This window comes from Gopherus flavomarginatus, chromosome 1, assembly GCF_025201925.1.
Source record: "Gopherus flavomarginatus isolate rGopFla2 chromosome 1, rGopFla2.mat.asm, whole genome shotgun sequence".
Classification (NCBI taxonomy): Eukaryota; Metazoa; Chordata; order Testudines; family Testudinidae; genus Gopherus; species Gopherus flavomarginatus.
The window spans coordinates 258,029,919-258,048,339 of NC_066617.1; the positions used below are offsets into that span (position 1 = coordinate 258,029,919).

Consider the following 18,421-nt stretch of genomic DNA (forward strand, 5'->3'; position numbering starts at 1 on the left):
AGATAGACTTTGTTATGACTATCGTGCTTCTTAAGGCAGCAGCTTTCTTTCTATAAAGATTGTGAGTTTTTTAAATTTTACACTGATTGTTGGTATGAGTGAAATAGAGAACAGCTAATGTGTGTAGTGCTCTGTCACGTGTTTTAAACTTCAGGAATATGTAACGCCGCTGTTCTCCTCCTTCATAGGATCCTCAGACCTCTAGAACATTGACACTTATCTCTAAGACCATACAAACGTTGGGCAGCTTATCAAAATCTAAATCTGTAAGTGTTTTGTTTTATTCTTACTTTGTGGGTTATGTTGGCAAAACATTGCTCTTTATTTCTTTTTTTAAAGCAGTTTGTCGCTTTATTATTGTAATTAAATGTTTGGAATTGCTGCATAGTACCATATACAAACGAGTCAGTGGTAAGCAATGCTAGAGTAACTGAATTTATAACCTACATGCTAATTGATGGCAAATGTTTTCTTCATTTGAATTATATTTTTAGTAAAGTGTGATGTGGTCTCGGGGCTCTGGGGCTTTTTGTGAAGTCTTTTTGAAAAAATGCAGCATTGAAAGTACCTGGAGAATGAAGTTCTGAGCTTATATACATGGCAGCAGCCCTCCGGTCTTTTCTGTGCTGCCTCAGCAAAGTATTTAAAGCCTGATCTAGATCTAGAGGAACCACCTCTAATGGTGAGGGATAGGGCACTTCTCATGCCATTTCAGCTCTCAGCCAATTAATGATGATAGCTGATAGTGGCTTTTTGATGTCCACTAGAAATTTGAAATGAGAATAATTTGAGCCAATGGGCCACCAAACAGTTATCAGATGATAACATGAGGCCACTGCTGACCTTGTCTGGATTCACACCAGCAACCTACAAGTGAGCCTGTAGCCCATTTACAAATCTCTTGAGTCCATTCAGTTCCTTGTCTCTTACTGTTTTTATCAGATTGTTTTGGGAGCATGACTTTTAAAAAATAGCTTGAAACTTCTACAGAATGTTGTAGTAAATATACTGAATTGAAGATTTGGAATGCATTCTGCTAAACCACATTTTTGTAATAGAAATTATTTTAGTCTAAGAGCTTTCTTGATAGTACTTCTTAGTACAGCCAAATAACTTGAAAGTAGCTTTGGTTTCTCTCTCTGTTTTGCAGATAGGGAAATTGGTGGTGGTTTGAGTAGGGAAACGCTTATTTTCTGAGTCTGTTGATGTTAAGGTTTTAGGTATAAATTGTACTAGAAGACACACAAATATTGGTTGGTTGTTTGCATTTCAGGCCAGCTTCAAGGAATCTTACATGGCAACATTTTATGACTATTTTAATGAGCAGAAATATGCAGATGCAGTAAAAAATGTAAGTAACTAGCCAATGCATCGAATACATATTATACTCATTGAAGCTGATGTTTAGAATCATATAAGTAGTGTAATATTTACACAACGCTCTCAAGAAAAAACTGATTCAGTAGTACTCGGGAAATATGCAGTGAATACAGTGCACGTAAAAATCCATAGAATTTGTTGGAAACCACCCTTCTTAAATAACACTTACGGAACAATATACTATTGATCAGATTTTACACGTTCCGTGTTATCCTGCAAGCCTCTAATGAGAACAGTCTGGTCCAAGACTAAATGAAGGAGGTTGAATAATAAAGGAAAAGGAGCATGAAGAGGAGATAAAGAAGTGGGGATCTATACCTTTTGTACTCAGGGGTACTGTTGCATTTGAGCTGTTATTAATTTACCATCCAGAAAACCTTCCCAAATTCCCTAGTTGTTTGCTGTATTCTTTTTTCAAATATTGTTAGAGCATTGTCTTGTACTACAGTAATATGTAAATATAAACATTTTAATTTGGCTTCTGTTGTCCCCATATTTTATCAGTATGCTTTGTCCATCTTAAGTTCTTAGATTTGATTTCATCCTCTGGAAGGAGAGATCACAAGAGTATAGAGCAACCCATACTGCTTAAAGAAGGGTAAGAATGAGTTCATAGTAGAATTTCTTGTATCTCTGTGTATGTTAATACCATTGTAAGGCAGCTGTTCTTCCTCCTCACTACATTCATGTGTTACGAGGGAAAATATAAATGTAGAAAATGTTGCATTGCTGTCTTTATCCACTGTGGCTGCTAGCTTATTTTAACATACTTTCATTTGATTTAAACATTTTAATTTCACATGTGTTCTAGAATTTTTGTTTAAAAAAAAAAGCTTATAGGACTTAATTACCACAATTAGTGCAGAGTTAAGTTAAATTGCCCCTTTGTTAAAAGAAGGTTAAGGTTGTGACTCAAACTTACAACAGCTGCAAAATTCCATTCCGTAAACAGACACTCAATACTTTAATCATGACATTGTGGAGTGGGCAAAGCCTTCTGATGGATTTTGCCGTTCCTGTTGTGCTATAAAATCTTAACTAATTTTTGCAGAAAATTTTTTAATATGCATGTACAGTGGAACAACTTCAGAACTCAGTATCTCTGCTTTTTAAGACGCTTTCCATACACTAGTTGTCATATGGACTGATTGCTGGCATTTTTCACTTTAAAAATGAGTCTGTAAAAGCACTTAAGTACAGTGTATAGGCAGCTAGATTGTTTCTTCTGAAAATAAAACCTTTCTGAAAATTTCTCCTGAGCTTAGTAAGCTAAGTTGCAACCTAGAGTAAATTTTCACAACAGATTTTATAAATCACTAAATAATATTAGGTTTGCATTGAAAATGCTGACAACTTTTAATGGTGAATATCCCCTTTATTTAGCCTGCAGAGTTCGCGTCACTTCTGTGTTAGAGTCCCCAGAAGTTGGCATGTCTGTTTTAATTCTGTGCATTATCATACTTTTTGCTTTTTGAAAATGAATGTGGAATTTGTAACTTCCTCTCTGACTCTTAAACATGACTTTTCTGCCTCTGTCTTTCTTTTGCTCTTGTCTGATTTTTTTCTGTCTTTTCTTGCTCGGCCTGCTGGCTGCTGTTATAAGGACTCTTAAACTAACAGTAAAGAAAGTTGATGGTAATAGTTCATGCAGGTAAGATGGTAGGGACAGCTGATGCTTTGCCATAGCTACCTGCTGGCAGTGTGTCCTTCCTTCATAGCAAAACATATCTAACTTAAATTTGGGAAGGATGTTTTCTCTGTTTAAGAACACTGAAATGCCAATGTAAAACCAACAGAGATAATTTGTCACATACATCTCAACAGTGCCTAATTTTTTTAAAAAGATGCTGAAAATGGTAAAGTACTTCTTATTTGTAGGCAGAGGCTTCAAGCCTGCTGGAGTTTATTTAACGTTTAGTATACAAATTCCTAAAACCTCATTGTAAGTGTTTAAGATGTCAGCATACATCTTCTAGGCACTGTTTCAGCAACATACAAATAATTTTTTTTCAAGGTTAAAGAGTGGTCTGCAGATGGCTAGTTCCCCCACATTATCTCGTAATTGTCATGCCTTATCATTGAAAAAGGCAAGTTATCTCACAACCATTGATTTGATTATTTTTCCAGAGGAATTGCCTGGCTGCCGAGTGGGTTTTCTACCTGCCTTTGCTCTACTTTTTTAATGTAATTTAATTTTAATCTTTTTTCTTTCTATATAAAGAGCATCTGTAACTCACCCTGCAGAGTGTGCACTTTTGATTGACCATCTAGGTCCCAAGATGAGTGGGTTAGCCGTTGGCTTGTGCTTTGCTGGCACCGAGCATGCCATCACGGCTCAACAAATAGCTGTTGGCCTCTTTCCAAAAGGAAAAGATCTGAAAGTAATTTCTCCTTGCATACTCGTGCACGAAGGGCATTCACACTGATGCGGCCAAGCAAAACTGAAATAGATTTTCATTTAAATCTACCACAAAGGGGAGAAATAAAAAGTCTCTTCAGCCAATTAATTCTGATAATGTTTTTCCTTCATGTGTCTTGAGCATTTGTTCAATCCAATTCCCCAAATGTTACATGAATTTTAGAAACAAGGAAATACTTTTTAAACTGACCTTGAAGTACTTTCGGCCTGCCTACCCAGGTAATGAAAGCATGACATTTTGTTTTAAATTATTGTAGGTAGCTTACAGGCTTTAAAGCTGCTCCTATTCTAATATCAAAGGCAGGATCTTCCATAAAAAGAGAGAAAACCAGTGTCTGATTCAATGCGTAGTTTTGAAATAAAAGGAGGGAATGTAATTAGAAATGTGCTTTTGACTCTGGGGTACTGAGTGCACCCATCTAAAAGGGAGTTTATTTTTAGAACGCCATGTGTATGTGCAGGTCACCGTTAAGGATGTCTGCATGGCAAAAAGAAGAACTTAATGAAGAGTTTATTCCTTAGACGGCCCAGCCCCACTTTCTTAGGCAGCCACTCTCGTTTTGAGATTTGCCTGACTTCAAACCCTGAAGGGATCCATCAACTTGGTTGACATTAGGAGACCTCGACCCACTGTCAGATGTAAAGCTCCATTGTCTTTCTCAAATAATCCAGGAATAAAGACTGAGAAGCAACTGTTACTATCCAAACCTTCTGGGTATGGACGGACTTTAACCAGCATAATGGTTATATTATTCTGTAAGTGCCTACAGTACAGTGAATGGGGCATGCCAAGCATAAAACAAGCCTCTGCCCCAAGAAGTTTACAGTCTAAATGCACTGCAGGGAACAATACAGCACAATACTAAACAGAGTGGCATGAGTGCATTCAGGTTGGAAGGCTTTGGAGAAGGAGGCTTTTATTAGGTTCCTGGTCTGCCTGACACGTTCTCATTGTTTGGGACTAAGGATGTTCTATCAGAAATGGGAACTAAAAAAAAAAAATTAATAATTGGAGACATACCAATCTCCTAGAACTGGAAGGGACCTTGAAAGGTCATTGAGTCCAGCCCCCTGCCTTCACTAGGAAGACCAAGTACTGATTTTTTGCCCCAGATCCCCAAATGGTCCCCTCAAGGACTGAACTCACAACCCTGGGTTTAGCAGGCCAATGTTCAAACCACTAAGCTATCCCTCCCCAAACTATGGTGTTTGTTATTCAAAGTGTTCTGGCTCCCCTGCTGGTGAAAACACATGTAGTGAAATCCTCCCTTGCATTAAGCCACTCCCTATTACTTCTCTGTATTGTGTGTGTTCATTGTGCTGTGTACTACCTTTATGTCTGATAAATATAGCTTTGATAGCAAGTAGTTTTTAATGGTTCTGTTATATTATCTTATCCAGTACAGCATATTGTACATATGAATCCACTTGTACATTGTGTAAAATACCTTTCCATCTCTGGCACACATGTTCTGTGTGTGTGTGTGTGTGTCTATATATATATGTCTTCATTAAAGGTTGTACAGAGCATAATGAAATCAGTATCTTATTTTCCTACGTTACCTTGAAATTATGGGTTAATTTGGTGCTTAAACATATAGTAGGTATAATATATTTCTTAGTAAGTTAATTGCTACCTGAGAGTACAAACCACAAATCAATAAATGAAAAACTCAGAATTACTAGTGGCAGTGGCTTTTAACAGGCTAGTTTATGTTGGGATAAAAATCTGTATTTTCTAACTGCAGCATCACTTTGTTAGTTGAAAATGGAGTTCCGAAACATTCAACATTTTATATTATTTATAGAGTAGGAGTGAGTTAATCACATAAGACAGTTCTTGGACAAAACCTCGTTAGTACATCTCTTTTAGGTGTTGAAAATCATCTAAGCCTCTTAGACTCTGTCTTGACTGGGAAAAGTGGTAGGGTTAGGCTAAGCGTAGGAAATACATGCTAGCTAAGTTCCTCTCTTTTCCTAGTATAGATGCAGGGTAACATCTCTCGCTAGACTTTCAACTGGTCAAGTTGTAGCATAGGCAGGAACCTAGTATTAGAAAGTATTCAGTGTGTTCTCTTGGAGTTTGACAACTTGCGATTGTAACTGAGTGCATTACGGTAACAACGCTTTCCCATTTACAATAGGTTTATGATCAAAAGAGCACAAGGAAGAAAACGATTTGGTATGAAAAACTTCAAGAAGAGATGGTTTCGCCTGACTAACCATGAATTTACCTATCAGAAAAGCAAAGGTAACAAAGGTTTGCCTTTCTGTTTTCTAACTTTTCACTAATAAAACAATGGGTTAAGCATACAGAACTGTGTAAGAGAACAGAGGGAACTCCTTGGTAACGTACTTTACAATAAAAACCTAATTTCTGTAAATCTGTAACTGCAGAAAATACAATACATAGAAAAAGTATCTGAGAGGAGAGAGGGATGTTTTTTAAAAGCACATAGATCTTTTTTTTTTTTCTTTCTGTGTATTCTTCGTACTAATGATTTCAGAGAGTTTGGGTGGAATTTGAATGCTTTGATATGAATTAAACCATATGCTTATTGGAATGTGTTTATGGACTAAATCTCTACAGTGCCCTATCAGTAATTAACATACACTCTGTGTGCATTCACTCTTGTTTATCATACGGGCTGAGAAGACAGAACATAGCTGTAATAACCTTAAGTTGGAGTTTGGGTTTGCATGGGACAATGCCAAATCCCACAAATTGATATCCTAGCGTTAATTTATTGTTAAGGTTTGGAATGCTGTATTAAGCACTCAAAAGTGAGGCAGTTCCAGGGAGCTGAGGTTGTAACTGCACATTTTATGGTACACATTAACAACAATAAATAACACATTGGCGCCCACATTTCAAGTGAAAAACAGAAAACACTACATGTGGGCATTGTGCCGAGTTAGTCTTGTAGAGGAAATCCATCTGCAACTTCTGGAATTGCCTCACTTCTCAGTGCTTGATATTTCACTGTGTGGTTACATCAGGTGGGTAAAATAAGCTGTTTTAATGTAATTAATATCAAAATCACCACTGACAAGAAACTGCTGAATACTGCTGATTTGTATTAATTGTCTCATTATTCTCAGGCACATACATGCCCATCTTTTATTGAATTAATTAATTTTCTTATTGTTGCATTCATTATCACTTGTCAATTGGATTCCAGAAATGGACTCTCTCTTTAGTGCAAATGCTACAAAATTAAAAAACCACTATTAACAGAAGCACACTGAGGTTTGAGTACTTGCTTTGAACTTTCAAACATTTGTTCATAAGTAAAATCCTTAATATTAGATTAAGATTATAAAGATTATTTCAGGAGTTTCCAGCTAGATTTTTTAGATTTTTTTTTATTCAATAGAGAGTAACAGCTACTCCTCCTATTGTGTGCGTTTGCTGAGGGAGTGCTTGCAGATTCCATTAACTATTAGATCACTTAACTCAACCATGAAGTCTGCATCATGCCCACCATCCTTAATCACCTGCACCAACAAGAAGGATTCCCTTTTTTTGCTGCCTCTTGAGGGAAAATGTTCTGTCTGCAACTTCCCCACTCACTGCCTGAATAGGTGATTTTTGAAGCTGTTTGGTGGTGGCACATTTTGCAGCTAAAAACAGAAATGAAATTAAGGTAATATTGAGACTTTGACAGCATGTCAGTAAAACAAGCTTTCCTGCAGTCACACTGAACTCCTCCTTCACAGAAATCAAAGCAAGGCTTTTAATAAAAGCAGAGGGCAAAGGGACACTTGAACAGTTATGCCGCTTTAGTTTGCAATTGTTTGTTGCAGGTGATCACCCACTGTGTAGCATTCCGATAGAAAACATTCTGGCAGTGGAGAAATTGGAGGAGGAGTCCTTTAAAATGAAAAATGTAAGTAGGTCATCTTCAACTGTTAGTTGGATTTGTCTTGGTCCCCCACCCTCACCAAATCTCCTCTTTCCTTTTTGTAACTCGTGTTGGATTTCCAGTGGAAGACGTACAGCCACAGCTGCTTGTTCTGTATCTAGTAGCATGGGTGTCCAAAAGTGAAGTCCATTGAGATTTTTAATGTGGCCCTGTCAGCAGTATCCGAATTTAGTTATCTGCAGCACACACTTAGTATTGCCCACTCACTGCTGATCAGCTGTCTAGGCTCTAGATAGTTGGACACAGGTAAGGCAACTGAGTCTCTGCCCTTCCTGTCAGCTCTAGGTGTGATCCTTGGGAATGAATTAACTCCTTACATTTACAATGGAGCACATTATCTTGCAATACTTTATCAGCTAGCATTTCTTCATAGAATAATGACATAGCATGTATGTATCTAGTATAGAATATATGAGAATGAGAGGTGTGATTTCAGACACTTGCCAATATAAACTTTACACCATCTGAGCTTGATAGTGTGGTATAATAGTTCTGTTGGCATGTGTGCAGGATGGCTTCATTTCTTAAGAGTGGAGTATCAGAGCATGCTTTTATGTATTTGATGTATTCCATCTATTAGACAGAAACTGTTTTTAGAAATATATATGAATTTAAGTGATGTCACAATCCTTTTTCATACTCCTTTACCTCTTAAGTCAGCTACCATAGGTATCATGATTCCAACTGTACAGATCTGAGAGGTCTTATAAAATTAATTATATGTTTTTATCTGTCTCTAAACATTATCTAAAATAGGTATTTATTCATAAATTGTTATGACTTCCAGCTTCTGTGTCAATTGATCCTTCCACTTCCTAAATTACATGGGCTCTGAGGACCAGGGTGGGTAATATTCAGGCTTAGACCAGATACCAGACCGGTGATAGCATTTTTACTGATTGGCTGAGCAAAGCGAGACCCTACGCTCAACTCAATGGCATTTCTCTGTTTGTCTGTAATGTGATAACAGTGGCACTGCTCTGTTTGTCTGTAACAAGATGCAGTAGGCTGTAGCTCACTGTTTCTTAGGGTACCTCCTCACTGCATAGTTAACTTAAGTATTTGTTGAATAAAAACCAAAAGATACAACATTTACATAGTTTTCAGAATGGAACCGTGCTTTGAAGTCAAGCATTCCTTTTTGCATGGGAAATGCAGGTCTTTGAACATATTTCAAGATAAAATTCCCCCAAGTCTCTCCTGGAAATGGTAGAATATGCTATTGCCCACCTCCCCGGCCAATGAGGCTTTCTGCTGGATTATTTTCAATATCAGAGAATTTCTGTTTCTCTTAGAATATAGAAATAGAATACAATGATATGGGCAGAATTCTAAAACCCTGCTGCTGATGCAGCTGATGTGAATTCTCCATACTGGATGCAAAGTTTAAAGATCCACATATACTATAAATATTTTCTTGGCATCCGTGTTCATCATCTTGCTCCAAATCCCATTTTCATCATTCCTAATGAGTTTCATAATGTGTGGTAGATGCCAGGACCACGTAAGGGCACTGTACGCCCAGCTAGTCTGCCTCTCTTCTTTCAAGAAGTCCTCAGGATCTTTGAGCAGAGAGTTGTTTTACAAGTAACTTTCTGGTCTTTTGCAGAATATTGCTTTAAGAACAAGTGCTGTGTCTGATGCTTTTTCAGCCTGAAAAGGTCTTGCAGCTACTTGAAATTCTTGGCTTAACTGTTGGCTTCTCAGTAACAGTTTCTATACATTAGGTCATTTATAATGGTATCCCATTACACAACCACATATCCCTTCTAAATTTGTTCCTTTGTTGTAACATACAGAGCTCTGCTACACTAAGCAGTTTGTTAAAATTCACTTTCCTACAGCTCTGTGTTAAACAGGAGCTGAGCTGCATGCCCAGGACTTGCAATTCCCGTCTCACCTCAAATTAGCACTTTTTGTCCTGGCAGGTTTTTAAAAGGGATACTGCATTTTGTCCATACTTTGCTCATGCCCGGCTGCTCACACTAATAATTGCTATAGCAGTATTGTGGTGAAGTGCCCCTCTTTTTATTTGGTGTCTGGTATCTGTAAAAAAAAAAAAAAAAAATACTGAACACAGGAAAAAATGCCAACTGAAGCCTTCCTATCCCTTTGTCTTGCGGTGAAAATTCCATTTAAATCAAGAAGTTCACTTGTGAAATAGAGGAGGGTATTCCTAGTTTCAAAGTATAGAAACCTTAAAGTGTAATAAAGGGAGCAGAGACTGAACTGATACCATGCATTCAAGTGAGCTTCCTTTAAAATACTGTCCCTTATCCTGTCCGTGTACAAATTGGGACAATGATCTCTGTGTCTGTAATTCAGAAAGGTTTATACAAAAAAAATTGATAACCCTGAGGACACAGTCGTATGGGAAATAATACTTAGCCATATACAAACAGTAATGTGCAGATTTTAATTTTAAGGGGGACTTAGTTAAACATGAAAGGGGAAAGAAAACCAGTGAATGCTAAATATTTAGCAAAGTTATATGAACTTCAAGTTCTTGATTTTGCTTTTCCAGCTGTTATCTCGTTAACTTTCCAGATTTTTAGCTATCAGTTTATCTGGCAAAGGAATTAGATTTGAAATGTTACCTTTGCAAGAGGAAGGAAGAGCATGGAAAAGGATTGATAGTGGTTGTGATTTCTTTGATTGCAATCTGCTTGGGGTAGGGACTGTGTCTTCATGAATGTTCATACAGCATCTACAAAATGGAATCCCAGTTGTGATTTGGAATGCCTAAGCATTAACATGACATAAACATTTTAATAATTTGAGCCACTAACACACCCCTGTGTATTCACAAGGAAGCTTTATTCATTTACTGTTACTTTATTAGTGGCTATATTTATTGTATACAGGTGATTATAAAAGGGAAAGAACATCAAAACAAGTGCTAAGAGGTTCATTTTGTGTCAGTTAAAGCAAAATAGGCCTGGCGACTGATTGCAAACTCCGTTCTTCCCCCTCCCACTACAAAGAGTGTTTCCTTTCAGCCCAGCATTTGCTTTTTCTGTCAGCCTTCCAAAACTTGAAGCTGCAACATTACTCAAATTGTATCTGTGACTCTTGATCACTGTAAGGGTGTGTTACTCCGCAAGCAAATTAATCTCAGTTGTTTATAAATTGTCTCCTGTAGGAGCAAGATTAACAAGTTGCACAAAGAGAGAGGTTTTCTTTTTAAAGAAATTAATTAATCTTTCAGTTTACAGATCCATTTGTGTTTAATAGGATTTCTTGCTGCTTCTAGATGCATCTTTTGGTCTAAAACCTTTTCCTGTTTCCTTTAATAATCCACTGATCAGACTGTACCTTCTAATATAGAGGTTTATGCTGTTAAGACTTCCTCCTTTAGTTTGTATTCTTTTAAATTGACTCTAGTGTTAATTAATTTGGTGGTTCAGTCTGTGGCTTATTTCTTTGTTTTCAGATGTTCCAAGTGATTCAGCCTGAGAGAGTCCTGTACATCCAGGCAAATAACTGTGTCGAGGCCAAGGACTGGATTGACATACTTACTAAAGTTAGCCAGTGCAACAAGAAACGCCTCACAGTCTACCACCCTTCCGCATACCTTAATGGACACTGGCTGTGCTGTAAGGCCACTGCAGATAATACTCCTGGCTGTACACCCTGCACTGGGTAAGAGTTGATAGGACACTGCTTGTTTTAAATTCTGCCAAGGACATGTTAAATATGTGCAGTGTGGCCTCCCAATAGGTAATATTTGTGAAGAAGTGCAAGCTGCCTGGGTATCTCTGGGTTCTAGATAACAAGCTGTTGTCTTAGATCGGTTGTGTTGTCATCCCAATCTTCTTCACATACCTAGTGCAACTGGCATCTTCGGACCCTGGTTAAATTGCTCTGTCTTCTTAGTACATGAGACATTAGTAAATCTAGTACAGGATAAAATTCAAAACCATAGTATGAAAGCTCAAAATCTTAAGCTCCTAAAACAGCCTACAGCTCAGAAGGAGCGGCTTTCCATTCCTTGCTCGTATGCTAAACTGAAGACAACATCTAGACTAACAAAAACCAATGCTGCTATTATTTGTAGGGTCTCCAGCACCCTGTGTGAAATGAGTTGGTGGTTTCATTCCCGTCCCTAGAGAACAGCTGTTGTCCTCACAAAAACTAATAGCCTGGTTGTTGGTAACCTGTATTGTAAACCTGCATTGTACGCTGCATTGTAAATCCAGATCTGTGGGACCTGGGCCTGGGGACTCAGGATTTTGAAGCCCCTGCTTGAGTGTCCAAAGTGCATTGTAAACCTGGGCTTATAACTGCTGGACCCAGGTATCTCAATCATTCTATTGTGTCCACACTGCATTACGCAGAGCTTGTGACTCGGGTCCGTGGCTTGAGCTGTCTCCACGCAGCAAAATGACAGGGCTTGATCTCTAGGGCCGGATCCTGAGTGCTTGCTGACCTGACTCAGACTGTTTCTGTGGGTACATCTACACTCCAATAAAAGCCATCAGCACCAAGTCTCGGAGACTTGGTCAATTGACTTTGGCTTGCATAGTTCAGGCTGCAGGGCTAAAAATTGCAGCATAACTGTTCGGACTCAGGCTGGAACCTGGACTCTGAGACTCATCCCCCTCACAGCGTTTCAGAGCCTGGGCTCCAGCCTGAACATCTAAACAGCCATTTTTTAAGTCCTGCAAGCCTGAATCAGCTGACCTGGGCCAGTCGTAGCCGTGCCACAGGTCTTTTGTTACAGTGTAAACGTACCCTGTGTGGACGGAATGGGAGCTTGGATTCAAATGTGAGCCAGAGCCTGAACTTAGTGTGCAGTGTAGACATACCCTCCAAGGCCAAGAATTGAATAGCCAGAGACTTAGCTATCTTCTCACTATATCTGTCTGCCTAGCCACATTCATTAATCCCCAAAAGGTCTGAATATTTGTAAAGAATCTTCTTTTCTGAGTTAAAGTGTAGACACATTGGATAGTCAGTGTGTGGCGTAGTAGACCACCCTGACCTGGTCTGTGGAAAAAGAGACCGCTTCAGTCTAGCACTGAGTCTAGCACCTTTTCTTGAATACTCACTTTTTTAAAGAAGAAAATGATACAAACTTCTGCCCCTATTATGTTAGCTTTGTAGTGTTATTGTGTGGTATGCCACACATCTGCAGGATTAAGAAAAGCTTAGCAACACCTTGCTTTTAATGCCTGAATATAAAGATGAAGATGATTCACACTCCCATATTCATGATATTAGGTATGTAGTGTTGCTCTTGTGCTGTAAAGGAGATTTTTTTAAAGCTGTCTGACAGAGAATGGTACTATCACTGCCTCCCTGTTTTATGTTTTACAGAGGCCTCCCTGCAAATATACAACTAGACATAGATGGAGATAGAGAAACTGAACGCATCTACTCCCTTTTCAACTTATATATGCCTAAATTGGAGAAAATGCAAGGTGAACATGAAGAAGTGTCCTTTCACTGCTTCTAAAAATAAGAAAATAACTTAATTTTATGCTCCCGATACCTCTAGACCAACTGTGCGGATACATATTTGCATAACAGTGTGATCATCATTTAACTTTTTACTGCTGCCATGGAAGGTTATGTGACTTATTTTTGGTACCCAGTGGAAGAGTCACATGCAAAGATTGTTTTGTGTAACAGTTGTTTGAAATATGGTCTTAACCCCAGAACCCTAATGTAGTTTAGGCATAGAGCATTGTTTGCATGATCTGAATTGGCAAATTAGATTGTGCACTAACTAGAATTGTATTGATCTTGTAAGGAAGAAGCAGCCAAGTTGAGTTTTCAGTGGAACGTGGTTTTATGTTACCAGAAGCCATGTGCATATTTCTCTGACTCGATTCCCCGGCGCATGCTGAATCCAAGCAGTTTCCCACACTGGCTGTTTTGGATATATCAATGGAACATGACTCCATGTATATATAAGAAATGAGTATTTTCCAGCCCAATTTTGCTTTTCAAGTGTCTAGGAGGGGATATACAGTGAGGGATAAAAGTAATTAAAGGAACAGCCTAAAAAGCTACTGCTGCTGGGCAAGCCAGAAAAATATTCTGCGTTACAATATGCCAAACTTTAGATCCTAACTCAGTAGATGGAGTAGCAGAGAAGCCTTAAGTGCAATGCTCAACTTTAAATAGTGCTTTATTTTATAACCTGATATAAGCCAGAAGTGTCAGACGTGCAGCTTGCAAAGTACTTTAATCATTTCTGGCCACCATGCATTTACAAACTTAAGATTTCCTACCACTTCTGAGCTGCCAATCTCTGCCTATCTCCCCTCCATTTTTGAATCATCACTTCCAGAAGCAGCATCTTGTTTCAGCATTCAGAGAAGACCCTGCTTCTGACCCAGGCGGCTCAGCAAGAAGAGGTAACTGGGAAACTGAGATGGAAACAGAAGAAAACCTAGAAAACCAGTGAAATACAGAAAGATTAAAATGTTCCCGCTCCCCACTTCTCATATGCCCCATTGTAACACAAAAGTAGAGCATGCTATGAGGCAATTGCAGGTGTCCTAGTCACTTGGCCAAAAAAACTACATATAGCACAGAAAGTGTAGTGAGTGTTGTGACTTCTCACATTTCTAGAATGTTCTCATTTGGGGCAGATGTTATTGAGGCTCTGATTTACTTCAGCTTGTTCTATGATCCTTTTTGCAGCACTTCTGTGCAATGTCATTCATGACTATACGATTTGTAATTGTTATAGTTAAGCTTCTCTTGAAAATTCACACATAGACTTCTAATCGCCTCTTGGGAACATAGATGAATGCATCTTGCTTCTTAATCAATAGTACTTAATTTCTAATGCAAGACCAACTTTAGTTTCTAATTACCAGCAAAGTGACACTGGTTGGCATATGTGACCCCAATTAAACTATTTTTTACAGTGTGCCTGTCCTACCTTTTTTTTTTTATTTGCTTTCGTAGAGGCCTGTGGCAGCAAATCTGTATATGATGGGCCAGAACAAGAAGAATATTCAACATTTATCATTGATGACCCAAAGGAGACCTATAAAACACTAAAGCAGATCATAGACGGTGTTGGAACTTTGGAACAGGAACATGCTCAGTACAAGAGGGATAAATTCAAGAAAACAAAATATGGAAGCCAGTAAGTATAGTTTGTTTACTAGCTCTGTAAAACAGAATGTGATTTGGTTACGTTCTGGTATTCAAAACAATAGAGTAGGAAAAATCCGACAGCTGCAACTGGTACAAGATGTTAACGTAGGCTTAGTCTGATTGTACTTGGAACGGTGTATAAATAATCTGTAAAATGCTTTCTTTTGACAAGATAGAGACAGTGGTAAAAAGTATTTGAAGACAAAAATGTATGAAATGCGAAAACTCTGTAGCAAGATTATTAGGGGAAAAAAGAAATACATGCCCATAAAATGTCAGCTAAATATCAGAAGATGCCTCTGTTTAGCCCTGAATATTGTACCGAGCTAGTTGAAAATATTAGTTCAGTCAGCTACATCCATTTATTTAGATTTATACTGAGTATCAAAAAAAAGTGCCCATTCAAAGCTCTGGGTATACTTGAGATTAAAAAACAAATGCTGAAACAGACCCAGGAATTCCTCCAGTTCAACTCAAATACACAGCTACAACATGAATATAACTGAAATTAACTGACGTCACTTCTAATAAATGTTTGCTTTTATGGTTTTCTGTTACAGTATAACTATTGTCAGAAGATTTTATTCCAACAAGCAATACAATATAAATATAACAGTTCCTCCAACTTTTTTCCCCCTTTCTAGGGAACATCCTATTGGGGACAAGAGTTTCCAGAGTTACATCAGGCAGCAATCTGAAATCTCAGCACATTCCATTTAAAGTGTGAAGGAGATCACAGGATGGCGCTGAAGGGTCAAATCAATGAAGCGACAAACTTAAAAACTAAAGTAAAAGGGAAGCCACATGTAGCAAAATGTAGATAAGTGTCAAGCTTACAGACTTTGGGACTTGCTAAGTGTGTTGTTCTCTCTCCAAGAACTGTTACGATAGTTGCTATGCACTTTATTCATCTGGTTATCCACAGATGACTGAACTCTGCCTTCTAGGCAGCTGCTGTTGTGTGTGTGCATGAGAGAGAGAGAGAGAGAGAGTGTGTGTGTGTGTGTGTATGTTTTTATATTTGCTTTGGTTTCTTGGAATCTAGCGATCAGTTCAATGATCAAGGTGTGTGGACTTCATCTTGACACTCTGGCAATTCCTTACATTGCTGAAACCAAGCAAGCTGTTGAAAGGCAGCATTTTCTAGAATTGTTTGTTACTGTTTTTTGCGGGGGGGTTGTTCCTGGTTATTGTATGTTGTGTCACACATCTGCATGCTATATTAGGAAAAGCTTCTCAACATTTTGCTTTTAATGCCTACATTAAAAAAGGAAGTGGTAAAAAAGCCCTTCTTTTTTTAGGTTTCAGAGTAGCAGCCGTGTTAGTCTGTATCCACAAAAAGAACAGGAGTACCTGTGGCACCTTAGAGACTAACACATTTATTTGAGCAAAAGCTTTCATGGGCTACAGCCCACTTCTTCAGATGTATAGTGTCGTCTCCCACATTGTAGCTTGTATTATTGAGAGCTGGTTGAGGAGCAGGCCTTTTATTTTTACAGTAGCATAATTTCTGTTAAAGATGCACAGTTTTTAATTGAAATCCAGATCCGAATGGTACTCCTTGATATTTTTGAGATACAGAGTTGTTTCTACAAAACCTTCAGTGGACTTTTGTTTTCAATATGAAATCTTGGTTCTCTAATGACATTAACTAAAATGAATTAGAGTAGGTAAAAGAAAATGTCTAGGATTGACGTTAGTTTGCTATACAATCTAGTCACAGTAAGATTTGAATAGCTATTTTGGAAGTGCCATTTTAAGGAGATTAGACAGACAAGGTGAGGACAGTGATATATTTTATTGGACCAAATTCTGTTGGTGAGAGAGACAAGCTTTTCAAGCTTACATTCCCCACACCTGAAGAAGCGCTCTGTGTAAGCTCTGCTGTCTCACCAACAGAAGTTGGTCCAATAAACGATACCTCTCCCACCTTGTCTCTCTAATATTCTGGGACTAACATGGCTACAACAACAATTGATATTTTAAGGGGAGGCTAAACAATTTGTTCTGATTTTGAAAACCGTCACTGCTTTCCACTGCAGCAGGGAGAGTGCTTAGAGCCCTGTGCCTGACAGATGAAATACACCAAGTCCCCAAGCATAAGTCTTCGGAGATGGTTTGCTACTGAATAATGCTTAAAAATTGAGATCCATGCTATCTTGGCATCACTTGTTTTTTTGGAATATAGATTTATACTTTTCCAGGAAAGATTTTTTTAAATCTTTTAAAAAATATGTAAATAAAAGTTGGCTAAACGTAATTTAAGTTTTAGTACATTAGTTTGTGTATTAATGCATTCTGAGTGTAGAGGAAGTGGAGTGAACTATGTATCTCAGTAATATCAACAAACATTGAGGAGGGGAATTAAAAAATATATATGTATGTGTGCTGGTTAGTTGTATGCCATAACTCTCCTCTGTAAGGATCTGATTCAATAAGCATCTAGCTGAGATTGCACGGAAGCCCAAGCGATGTCCTGGAAGGTATGGGTCGTAAGCTTCTGTGCAGCAGAACTGGCTATTGTTTTTCAATTGAATTGGATCAGAAAATATTAAACTTTCAGCTTTTTAATGTGAAGATATTTGTATCTTTTCCTAAAGTGTTATCAAATAAATCTTCAACAGTGTCCTCATTGCATTTGGAGCGTACAAGATGATGTAGAGCAGAATCCCAATAGATGATCATCATGTATTCATTGTCACCAGGAAGAGTGGGGGATGGGAAATAGAAAAGTGTTGCAGAACATGAATTTTGGACTCCAAGCTGTTAGCTGCCATTTAATTGCAATTTTAACCTGTATTTGTAACTTAATATTCTGTTTATAAAATACTAATAATCTGTGATGTGTGTTCTACTTGCCAATTAAAAGAAGTGTTTTATTTCTGAAAAGTGTGTCCTTCTAATCTAAGTTTAGTCCAAATTTAATGAAAAGACTAGATAACAGTTGTAGCCTATCACGTCAGCTAGTATAGCATGGGGGTACAGGGCTGAGCAGTGCATTTAGTGAATGATGCATATTCTGTGTCAATTACTGTGTGAATGTTAAAAAAAAAAATGTAACTCAGTCTGTTAAGTAATTGCTTTTTTGAATGTTCAGTTTCTCCAAGTGGCAGTTAGTTCATTCACTCCAGGGCTTCTATGAATTAAGCATAAACTGCAAGATTTTCTGTGCTGAGCTGCATTCACCACAGTTCTACTGGTGAGTCTTTGTAGGAACATTAGGAGATGGTAAATATCACTTTTGTAGAAGATAATCTGCCACAATGCTTAGAAGTCCAGCTAATGATCAAGAAACCACTCCTTACTGCAACGGATCTGAGTGGCTGTCATGGGGATCCAACTCGTTTCTGGCAGAAGAGCATTTTTAAACAACCGCTCCCTAGCTGAGTGGTGGAGTTGTGGTTTAACAGGTACACCGCAATCTGTGTTGCTGAAGCAGGAAAGAAGATCATTTGTGGTGGAGCGAGAAGTTGGCTAGCGATTTTTACCACAATAACCAAAGCTGATTTCAGTGTGGAATTGCTATAGCTTCAGAGATCCTCTTTAATTAACAGACCAAACATTTACAGCAAGAATG

General features: G+C 38.1%; 1 protein-coding gene across 3 annotated transcripts in view; it reads left to right on the forward strand.

Moving 5' to 3' along the window:
• Window positions 1-17,733, forward strand: part of RASA3 (RAS p21 protein activator 3) — a 207,707-nt gene extending 189,974 nt beyond the window's left edge. For all 3 annotated transcript variants that reach the window (XM_050921823.1, XM_050921832.1, XM_050921842.1), the window contains 9 exons: window positions 189-266; window positions 1,274-1,351; window positions 1,905-1,978; window positions 5,944-6,050; window positions 7,607-7,689; window positions 11,159-11,367; window positions 13,045-13,148; window positions 14,650-14,833; window positions 15,489-17,733. In XM_050921823.1, the coding sequence (XP_050777780.1) occupies window positions 189-266; window positions 1,274-1,351; window positions 1,905-1,978; window positions 5,944-6,050; window positions 7,607-7,689; window positions 11,159-11,367; window positions 13,045-13,148; window positions 14,650-14,833; window positions 15,489-15,564 (993 nt within the window). In that variant the 3' untranslated portion in view covers window positions 15,565-17,733. The remainder of the gene's footprint in view (window positions 1-188; window positions 267-1,273; window positions 1,352-1,904; window positions 1,979-5,943; window positions 6,051-7,606; window positions 7,690-11,158; window positions 11,368-13,044; window positions 13,149-14,649; window positions 14,834-15,488) is intronic.
• The last annotated feature ends 688 nt before the right edge of the window (window positions 17,734-18,421 follow it).